The sequence below is a fragment of the Pseudozyma flocculosa genome (genome assembly GCF_000417875.1).
Source record: "Pseudozyma flocculosa PF-1 unplaced genomic scaffold scaffold00031, whole genome shotgun sequence".
Lineage (NCBI taxonomy): Eukaryota > Fungi > Basidiomycota > Ustilaginomycetes > Ustilaginales > Ustilaginaceae > Pseudozyma > Pseudozyma flocculosa.
Window position 1 is genome coordinate 1,843 of NW_006920899.1, and position 10,107 is coordinate 11,949.

General features: G+C 65.2%; 4 protein-coding genes across 4 annotated transcripts; 2 read left to right on the forward strand and 2 right to left on the reverse strand.

The window, feature by feature from the left end:
• Positions 1-385: 385 nt before the first annotated feature.
• PFL1_06773 (uncharacterized protein) lies at positions 386-2,509 on the forward strand (the record flags this gene model as incomplete). Its single annotated transcript, XM_007884319.1, has 2 exons — positions 386-1,549; positions 1,712-2,509. 2 exons carry the CDS (start codon positions 386-388, stop codon positions 2,507-2,509), a joined length of 1,962 nt encoding a protein of 653 aa, XP_007882510.1.
• Positions 2,510-2,818: 309 nt separating this feature from the next.
• PFL1_06774 (uncharacterized protein) lies at positions 2,819-5,146 on the reverse strand (the record flags this gene model as incomplete). The annotated part of the gene is made up of 3 exons (XM_007884320.1): positions 2,819-3,256; positions 3,359-4,514; positions 4,671-5,146. The coding sequence occupies 3 exons, from the start codon at positions 5,144-5,146 to the stop codon at positions 2,819-2,821; spliced, it is 2,070 nt and encodes a 689-aa protein (XP_007882511.1).
• An 822-nt stretch (positions 5,147-5,968) lies between these two features.
• On the forward strand, positions 5,969-6,804 carry PFL1_06775 (uncharacterized protein; the record flags this gene model as incomplete). The annotated part of the gene is made up of 2 exons (XM_007884321.1): positions 5,969-6,022; positions 6,160-6,804. 2 exons carry the CDS (start codon positions 5,969-5,971, stop codon positions 6,802-6,804), a joined length of 699 nt encoding a protein of 232 aa, XP_007882512.1.
• Positions 6,805-7,766: 962 nt separating this feature from the next.
• On the reverse strand, positions 7,767-9,130 carry PFL1_06776 (uncharacterized protein; the record flags this gene model as incomplete). Its single annotated transcript, XM_007884322.1, has 2 exons — positions 7,767-8,606; positions 8,816-9,130. 2 exons carry the CDS (start codon positions 9,128-9,130, stop codon positions 7,767-7,769), a joined length of 1,155 nt encoding a protein of 384 aa, XP_007882513.1.
• Between the last annotated feature and the right edge of the window lie 977 nt (positions 9,131-10,107).

Consider the following 10,107-nt stretch of genomic DNA (forward strand, 5'->3'; position numbering starts at 1 on the left):
CCCCGGTGAAGCCGATGCGCATGCTGCGCGACGGGCGGGGGTCTGCAGGTGTGTGTTCGGCTCGTTTCGCGTGAAATGCGCTGCAGTCTCGGCTCTTCCGCCCCTGCTCCGCCCGCTCGCCTGTTGTGCTCGGCTGAACCAAGTGGTGGTGTGCCTATGGCGGCCCTCCGTCGTCGTCATCGGCCGACTAACAACACCATTTCCGCCACCATCATCACCACCACCAGCGCCCATCGTCTTAACTGGATCGCAGTTGCCACCCGACCGCCTCGCGGGCCGCCACACGCTTCATCTCGCCGACCTACGCTAGACTTTCCTAGCCCTGCTCTCCTCCTCCTCCCTCCTCTTGCTCTCGCCATCTCGACTCCAACCAGCCGCGCCCGTCATGGCCGGCACCAGCCTTCCTAACGGCTCCTCGACCAGTGCCTCATCCAGCCACGACTCGACGCCCTGTCGCAAATCGACTGGCGCGGGCTCAAGCTCGGCCTCCAGCAGCCACGGGACCCACAATGGCAGGCATCACGGCGACCCATCGGATGCCGGCAGCTCGACGACAACCACCACCACCACCCGCCTGCTCGCAGACAGCAACCTCGTCGTCACGGACACGGCGTCAACCTCGGCCGTTTCCGACTCGATCCGCGCGTCCACCTCGGCCCTGGGAGAGTCGATAAGCCGGCCCGTCTCGGCGGCCTCGATGCGCATCCGCGTCGATCGGCCCTCGAACGAGGCCATCAGCGGCAGGGCGCTCTACACCCACGTCCCCACCGGCTTTGAAGAGGAGCCCCTGCTGCGCCCGCCCTCGCCCGACTACGGCGCCTCTTCGAGCGCATCAAAGGCTGGTGGCGGCCGCAGCGATGCCGGCGGCATCGATGGCCGGTCTACCTTCAATGAGCGCCTCACCCATATCTTTGCACGCCGCGGCGGCGCACCAGCCTACGGCCGGCCCACGCTCTACAGCCGCCTGCGCCTCACCTTCAGCCAGACGCTGGCCAATGTGCTGTCTTCGTTTTTCCTCATCCTCGTCGTCGTCTGGGCGCTCTCGGTGCGGATCGTCTCGAGCCTGCCGAGCTTCTTTACGCCGCAGATCATCGAGGAAAAGGTGTGGGACGACGCGCCACGCTGGAAGAGGGAGAAGCTGGTCAAGGACGTGCGCTACTATGCCGCCTCGTGCGGCTTCGAGATCCGCAACGAGACCGTCGAGACCCAGGACGGCTACTTTCTGCGCGTCCACCGCGTCATTGATCCGCAGACGACGCACAAGAAGCACGCCGACGGCCGCGGCGGCTTCCCCGTCCTCATCATGCACGGCCTCTTCCAGTCCAGCGGCAGCTTTGTCACCAGCGAGGAGAGGTCGCTCGCCTTCTGGCTGGCGAGAAAGGGCGGCTACCAGGTCTTCCTCGGCAACAACCGCGGCGTCTTTGACATGGGCCACCGCAAGTTCAAGCGCAGCGACCCACGCTTCTGGGACTACAACATCCGCGAGCTCGCTCTCTACGACCTACCCGCCATGGTCGACTTTGTCAGGAAGGAGACCGGCTACGACAAGGTGAGCTGAGCAGCCGGTCGAACAGCCACGCTGCCCGGAGGTCTCTTTCCCTCCTCTTCTGCCGTTTCTCGTCGCTGACATCGTGTCGCATCGCTCAACCTTGTCGAGCGGGCCGCCCGCTCCACCTCCATCTTCATCCCCCTGCCCACCTCCCCGTCGCAGATTGCCTACATCGGACACTCGCAGGGCAACTCGACGGCGTTCATCTCGCTCTCGCAGGGCATGGTGCCGGAGCTCGGGCAGAAGCTCACCTGGTTCGGCGCACTCGCACCGGCCGTCTACGCGGGCCCGCTGACGTCGTGCTTCCCTTTTACCTCGCTCGGCCACATGGAGTGGTCGACGTGGAAGCGCTTCTTTGGCGTGCTCGACTTTATCCCGCTCATGAAGATTTCCTACGACTGGACGCCCGCCTATCCGTACGCGCTGCTGGGCTACCAGATGTTCGCCTTCCTCTTTGCGTGGACTGACGCCAACTGGCTGCAGCGACGCAAGGCCAAGATGTTCCGCTTCACGCCCCAGCCCGTCTCGTCAGCCTCGATCTACTGGTGGGCGGGCAAGGACGGCTTCGCCACGCGCGGCTGCATCCTCGATCCGAAAGCCGAGACCTGGTGGAACACGGGCTGCTTCCCGCCGCTCAGCATCTTCAGCGGCGGCATGGACTTCCTCGTCCTCACCGATCCGCTCATGGACCGGCTCGAGAAGAAGGAAAAGGGCGTCCGGTTGAAGCGCTTCAAGAGGCAGGACGAGGCAGAGCACTGCGACCACTTCTGGGCCGCCGATGCCGTCGAGTGGTGCTTCGAAGACATCCTCGCCGACATCGAGGACACGCGTCCCCCGTACGTCGACGAGGACGACGACGACAGCGGCCGGCGGCGAGACGACCGGGCAGAGGGCCGACAGCGCGGTGACGACCAGCAAAAGCAGCAGCAGAGGCAAGGCAGGCTCGTCGACGTCATCTAGAAACACCAGTCGAAGAGCATGGACCGGACCGGGTTCGGATCGCATTTTCAGATAGATGGCCTTGGGAAACCTTTCATCCGCCGCCGAGCCCGTATTTTTGGGCGGCGTGCGCATCTCCGTCCTGCTACCCGTCTATCGTCGTACCGCACGTTTTGTCTTGTAACGAATTCGCCTTGATGACCAATGACGATGCCCATCTCCGGCTAACGGAAGGCCGCCTGACTCGTCGTGCGGCCGGGCGAATCACGTTTGGCATCTTGCGTCCGCTGTCGAGCACTGTCGTGACGTGCCTGCCGTCGCGATCCAGGTTCAGTCGGAGTCGGAATCGCTGCTGTCGTCGTCCTCCTCCTGCTCTTCGTCTTCGTCCTCGTCGCTGTCGTCGTCGCTGTCGCTCTCGTCGTCGCTCTGGCTCCGCATCGGCTTGACCTTCTGGCCGCGCATCGCTGCCATCTGACCCGCAAGGCTGTCTTCCTCCGGGTCGCTGATCTCGTCCTCGATGTCCTGCTCTTCGAGCGCCGCGGGGTCGTCGACCTTGAGCTTGACGCTGCGCGCAGCGTCGCACCCGAGGAACGAGTCCGACTTGAGCATCGCCTGGAACGTGTACATGCCGGCCTGCGGTGGCGCCTGGAATTGGACGGTGTAGGTGCGGACGCGATCCGAACCAATGTCGGACACACGCGTCGGCTGCACAATCACGCGATCCAGCTTGTGGTCTCCGAGCATCACCCACCACGTCGGCTTCCGCTCCTGAGACAGGCAGACCCGAAAGAGGCCATAGGGCAAGTGGCGGTCAAGAGTCAGCAAGTCAAGTCGAAGTCGGGAACGATGCCGACGCTGGGGCCGACTCACCTCGAGGTAGTAGGGCGCCCGGGCGAAGCCGACGGGTGTCTTGCCCTCCTTGTCGCTCTTCTCGTCCTTCCTGCCAATCAGGGCGTCGAGCGTCGTGTCGTCGTCGTCCTCGGTGCCCGGCCGGACGCTCGTCTCTTCGTCGGTGCGCTTGGCATCGGCGCGGACGCCATGTCTGAGCAGGCTGCCGTCCTTGCGGAGGGGCAGGGTGCGCACCTTGACGACAAACTGCACAATCGACCCGGTGGTGGCCAGCTTCTCTCCGGTCACCTTGAAGTAGGCATCGACGAGCTCGAGGCGGGGCCACTCGCGCATCACCTTGACGGCCAGGTCGTAGTCGCTCTGGGAGACGCCCTCACCAAAAAGGAGGCGCTTGCGCTCGGAGTCGGGCACTTTCCACAGGCCCTGGATGCCCTGCGAGGCGACGGGGTGGGCCTGGACCAGCTTGCGGGCGGCTTCGATGGTGATGCCAGGTAGCTGGACGAGCTCGACGGCGGGGTCGTCGTGGATCGGCACGGCCTGGACAAAGCGCTGCACGAGGTTCATCAGGACCAGGGTCTCGGTGAGCCAGTTGTGCGCCAGCGAGATCGACATGAGGCCGTTGAGCTGCGCCACTGCCTTGTGGGCGTAGCGGTACTTGGCCTTGGTCAGCCGGACGCTCGGGGTGTCGATGCGCAGCACATGTGCGTAGAGCAGCACGACGGCCTTGCGGATGGAAGCGTTGCGGAAGCCGTCGATCAGGCCCCACTCGGGCACGAGCTCAGCGATCTTGGCACGGACGTCATGTTCGAGCTGGGTCAGGGCGGCCTCGTCGGCGTCCTTGCCCGTGCGGTTGAGCTTGGCGTCGTTGAACTCGTCCGAGATGGCCATCAGCGCGAGGATGCGCGGGACGGGCGTGTCCTCGCGCAGGTGCTGGAAGTAGGTCTGGGCGGTGTTGTTGATCAGGCCGTCCTTGGTCTTGGAGCGCGAGCCGTACCACCACTTGGCGACGAGGTAGGGCAGGCCGACGCCAAAGATGAGGCCGTACACGCCGAGGACGTAGATGTTGTTGTGCGACTCGATGACCCAGCGGGGCAGGGCGATGCCCATCGACATCTCCTGGCGTCCGTCGGGGTGCCCATAGAGCTCGAAGTTCTTTCGGATGGTCTCGTCAGTGAGTCTGTGGGGAGCAAGGAGACGGGCGCGGCACGCGAGGGAACGGGACGGGACGGGACGGGGTCCGAGATGTCAGCGGACGCGCTCTCGAGGGCGACATGGGATGGAGTGGAGCCACACGCAGCGAAGGCGACGATGCAAGGGCATTTTGACCACTCACGACTTGTAGGCCTTGGTCAGCTCGATGAACTGGGACTCGGCCTCCTCCTTTGTCTGGTTGTCGCCCAGGACGAGCTTGTCCGGGTGGAACTTGACGCTGAGGCGCTTGTAATGCTTTTTGATCTCCTTTTCGGTGGCGCTGGTGGCGAGGCCGAGGATGGAGAAGGGGTCGTAGACGGCGTGGGACGAGTTGGCGGCGGCGTTCATGATCTTCTGGAAGAGGAAGGCGACGACGCCCCAGCCGGCGACGACAAAGAGGAAGCGCTTGCTGATCTGCGGGTTGGTGATGCTGCGGCGGTTTACGCGCTTGATGGCGGCCACCTTTTGGCCGGCGGCATCGAACCAGCCCTGCCTGCCGGCTCGCGGCTTGGACGAGGAGAGGAGCGAGTAGGTGAGGGGGACGAGGACGAGGAGGAGGAAGGTGAGGACAAAGGTGAGGAACTGGCCTCCCTCCTCGTCGTACTTGTACTCGGCCATGTCGTCGAGGTTGGGACAGGGCGACGCCGAAGCTGTGGGGAGCGCTACGGGTCGGTGCCTATCGTTGATGTGTGAGAGGGTGGGTTATCAGACGAGGGGGCGGGCCGTTTGAGCGGGAGAACACCAGAATGTGAACGCTGATGGTCGAGTGGTCCCCGGAGGCGGCTGGCCAGGATCTGCGCGGGTGTTCGAGCCGGGGTTCGGGCGTCGAATGGCACGGCGCGAGATCAAAGAGCGTGTAGCGTCGGCCAGTGCGATGGCGAGAGCCTGGTTGGGAGTATGGCGGTGGTGCTTGAGGACGGCGACGGTGGACGTGGTGGTGGCGATGGTGGTGGCAAGAGGGGCAGGTTGGCAGGGTGGGTAGAGCGGTGCGTCGTGTTGCGCGGCTCTTGGCTTTGGATCCTTGGTTTGGCTGGGGGTCGGGTCGGGTCTGGACTGGTGTCTGGCCCAAGAAGTTTGCACGCAAGCAAGCAGCGCGGCGGCGGTCGGTGCGTTCGCTGGCAGGTCCACGTCGGGTGGAGCGAGGTGGGCGTGGGTGCCAGCCAGCCTGGAAGGAAGGCTTGCCAGCGGGGCAGCCCTCTGGGGGAAGCTGGGCAAGGCTTACCTGTCTCGCGCGACTCTTGCTGGCTGGCTGGCTGGCTGGCAAGGCTGGCCGGCCCTTGATCAAGATCAGCAGCCTCGCTCGGGCCCGCACCGCCCTTCCCCCCAAATCCGCTAAGCCTGGCCAGGCCTGCCTCGACGCGGGCCTCGACGTCGGTCCCCAGCCACCTTAGAATGATGGCAGCATCCCCACCACGAGACCCCTCCATCGCGCCCAACGACATGGCGTCAGCAGCGCCGTCATCGTCGACTCCTGCGGCAAAGGCAGAAGCCAAGGTGAGCTCGAGCGCATCCTACCCCAAAACAGACCTTGTCCTCCATCTGCCCTGGGGAGCTCGGGTCATCACGGCCAGCGCTGACGTCCTGACCGACCATCCCGGGGCGCTCCCTCGCCACTCGTCGACCACGCACAGCCGAGCAATCTCTACATCCATCGTCAGGCGGGCACACCGCGCTCCTGCTTCATCTGCTACAAGCAGACGCCCCACGTCCTCGTCTCGTCGACGGTACCCAGCCTCGACTTCTTCTACGTCTGCCTCGCCCACCTCGGCGATACCCACTTTGCCAAGCGCGTCTCGACGCCCGCCGCGCCACCCTCGGTCGCTTCCACCTCGGTGCAGCCCGATGCCGCCACAGTCTCGCAGGCGGACATCGACAGGGTCAAGAAAGAGTACGACGAGAGGCAGCGCAAGTTGAAGGAGAAAAAAGAGTTCGACGCGGCCGCAGCACAGGAGTCCGACAAGAAGGGGAACAAGCCCAGCTCAATGACCTCGTCCATCTTCTCCACCCTCTCGTCGGCCGTGTCGAGCGTCGCTTCGGCCGCCACCTCGGCCGCCACCTCGTCGCCCTCTTCCCCTGCATCGACAGCAGGCGCCGCCGCTACCCCTGCTGGCCCCACGTCGCCGACCCCGACAACCAACCAGTCCCCCCTCCATAGCAAGTACGCGCTCCATCGCGAGTTCTACAGCCAGCGGCTACGCGACTGGAACAACCGCCAGGCAAAGATCCGCGAAAAGCAGCTCAACTTGCCTCGCGTCCCCAACGGTGCACCCTCCTGACCTAGCTGAGTCCGACCTCGGCCTCGCCCTCGAGGTTCCGCCCCCTTGCGGTTCCCGTCCCTTCTCACCCATTCTCGCCGCCATGACGCGCCCGCCCGCCTCCTTGTACTTGTAGCCGTTGCCATTTGTATCCAGATTCATCACCATCTTCCTCTATCCGTGCCTGCGCCCGTCCGATCAACGCCGGTGCAGACGTCATGCGCAACGCCAGCAGCGCAGCAACTGCCAGGCCACTCCGGTCTTCACCGCATGCGCAAGCGAGAAGGACACGGCCAGGGCGAGCGGCTCCTCTCCTGCGCACTGCAGACACCAGCACGTCAATGGCAAGCAAAGGAGGGTATGAGATTGGCCAGAAAGAGCGCAGAGCACCAAGCGAAGAGCGAGTGATCCGGCGACGAGGAGGACAAGATGGGACACCAACAGTCGCGCGATGCTGCTTGACAGACGGCGGCGAAGCGTTGGGAGCGAAAGATGCTAATGCAACCGAGAGGAGTGACGAGGATGGCAGGCGAAGGGCGGACGACGACGACGACATCCACCGAGGTCCCCGGGGATTTCTATGGTAGGGGTTTGATGGGGCCGAGTATAAGAGAGCGTGTTGCTTGGCGGCGGACCAGGGCAAGGACCAGGGGAAAGCAAGGAAAACTGACCGCACAGGAGACGAGTAGCAAATGGGCGTATGAACAGCGAAGAGCAGCCGATAGACAGCTAGCCACCATGGTGGCGACGCATCGAAGCGCAGGCAAGCGCGCGGCTGGATGAAGTCGAACAGGAGGGCCGGGGGCAGTGCGACGGGCCAGGTCGAGAGAGTGTCAGGATGGGGGATTGTCCTTTCGCGTCCTTTCGCGTGGGGCCCGCCTCGGCGCGTCATGGCTTAGCGGGTGTCACGCCAGTCCGCGCGCGAGGTGGAGTGCGGGGTCCGGGAACGATTGAAGAGAGAGCAAGCCATGCCATCGCTCCGTTTAGAGGAGGTAGGCACCGGCGACGACGGCGGCGAGCGAGGCGAGGATGCCCGAAGCCTGGAGCGAGAGGGCACCGCTGGCGTTGCCAGAGCTGGAGCTGGCACCGCTGGCCGAGTTGCTGCCGGTGGCGGCGGGAGCGCGGGAGCCGCCCGAGGTCGACGAGCCGGCGCGCGACGAAGCCATGCCCGACGAGCTGGCGCCAGTCGAGGTGGCGGCCGACGACGAGGCCGACGACGACGACGACGAGACGGCGGGGACAAGGCTGGCAATACCGTTCTTGATCGTGTCGGTGGTGCGGCAGTTGCTGGTCGAGGGCGTCGAGTAGGCGGCGGTGGGCGTGACCTGGTCGGCGGCACCGTTCGTGTACTGCATCGTCTGGCCGTTGACGACGTACTCGCCGGTGAAGAACTGGTGGAAGGTCGAGGTGGAGCCGTCGGGCTGGGGGTAGTGGCCGGGAGGGTAGGCGGCATCGCCGTCGCACGTCTCGAAGACGTTGTCGGCGTAGTTTCCGGGCATGACAAAGTTGCAGCCCATGACGTCGAGCTCGTGCTCGCAGACGTCAGCGGTGGGGGCCTGGTCGCTGCCGGCGATGCAGATGCGGAAGCACACCTGGTTGTACGAGACGTAGTTCATCCACTCCTCGTAGAACACGTCCTCGCCCGAGACGTTGGACGTGACGTTGCCGCCGACGGGGTTGCCCATGTTGGTGGCGCCGTGCGGGTCGAGCTCACCGCCCTCGTCTCCGGCGACGATGCCAATCTTGGTGAAGTCGCCGAGAGCCATCAGCTGGACGTAGAGCGGCGTCTTGACAAAGTGGGCAGCCGTCACGGTTCCGTCGGGCTGTTTCGAGGGGACGGGGGCCGGCGATATGGTCATGGACACGGTCAGCAAGGGGCGCTAATATGAAGGAGGGGGAGGAGGCTGCAGCGGCTTCGGCGGAGGCGGCAGTGGCAGGGGTAGCGGCAGCGGCAGCAGCAAATGCACCCGTACAGCCCTCGCCTGTCAACGCCCGCCGTCGCGGCGGCGATCAAGCTATGCGGTGTGCTCACAATGACACGGGCGTTGTTGCGGGCCTTGGTGCAGTAGGCGACGGTCTCGCCCTCGACGTCGCCGATGACGGTGCCGGGGTCGCGGGGGCCGAAGGTGCACCAGTCATCGACCGAGTTGAGCGAGGCGAGGCGCGACTCGGACTTCTGGTTGATGGGGGTGTTGAGCTGAGGAGTCTTGGGGTTGGTGGGGCCGTTGGAGTTGACGCCCTTGACGCCGGGCGCGTTGGGGCTGGGGGTTCCGTAGCGGAAGGGGGGGACCGACTGGGCGGTGGCGCCGGCGACGGCAAGGGCGGTGGCGAAGAGAGCGGCCTTCATGTTTGCTGCTGGCGGTGGCGACGTAAGTGGGGCGAGAGAGGCGACGGAGGATGAAGAAGTCGTATGAACAAGCAAAGAGAAGGGAAGCCGTCCAAGGAGGATGTCGGTGGTTGTGGTGGTGGTGGTAGTTGCGGCGGAAGGATTGGAGAAGGGGAGAGACGGGAAAGAGGAGAGAGGCTGAGGGCAGGCGAATGAGAGGCGGCAACGATGTTTAAGAGAAGGGGCGGGGCGGCGCTGAGCTGAGGAGAGAGAGAGGAGAGGGGCGAGGAGATGAGGAAGCAGACAGGGGGCAGGCAGAGTAGGCCAGGCCAGGGCCGACTGAGGGCCTCAAGGGCTTCGAGAAGGACACAACACGCCCGCCCGCCCGCACGCACGCACGCACGCGGCCACCCCGAGCGAGCCTGCAAGCGAGCCAGCATCCAAAGCAGCAGCAGCGCAGCAACAGCAGCCAGCCTCAGCCACCTAGCCTCAGGGGCCAGGGGAGCAGGCAGCCAGAAAAACGCTCGCCCGCTCGCACGCATCCAACCCGCCTCGACCTGCAGAAAGAACGAGCTAGGGCGCAGGCTGGCAGGCCAGGCAGGGGCAGGGCCGGGGCGAGGCGGGTGGCGGTGATGCGGAGTAGGTGTAGGCTAGGCTGGGCCTGAGGCGAGTGCGCGTGCCCGCCCCTATGCCGTGGTCATCCTGTCCGGGCTGGCTGCTGTTTGCAACCGGGCTGCGTCCAACGCGCTGCTGGAAACCGCCTTCTGTCACTCTACGGTACCGGTACCTGGGCATGCTTCGAATCACACCCCTCTTTGGGCTCACACGCACACGCATCTCGACGCTCGACCGTGACCTAAGCTGGGCCGATGATGAGGCGAGGCGAGGGGGGGCGGGGCGGGGCGGGTCGAGGTGGTGCGGCAAGCCAGCGACGGATGAACGGACAGACGATGCCGCCGCCACCCGCCCGACGAGCCGCCAGAAGAGCCGCCGCCGCC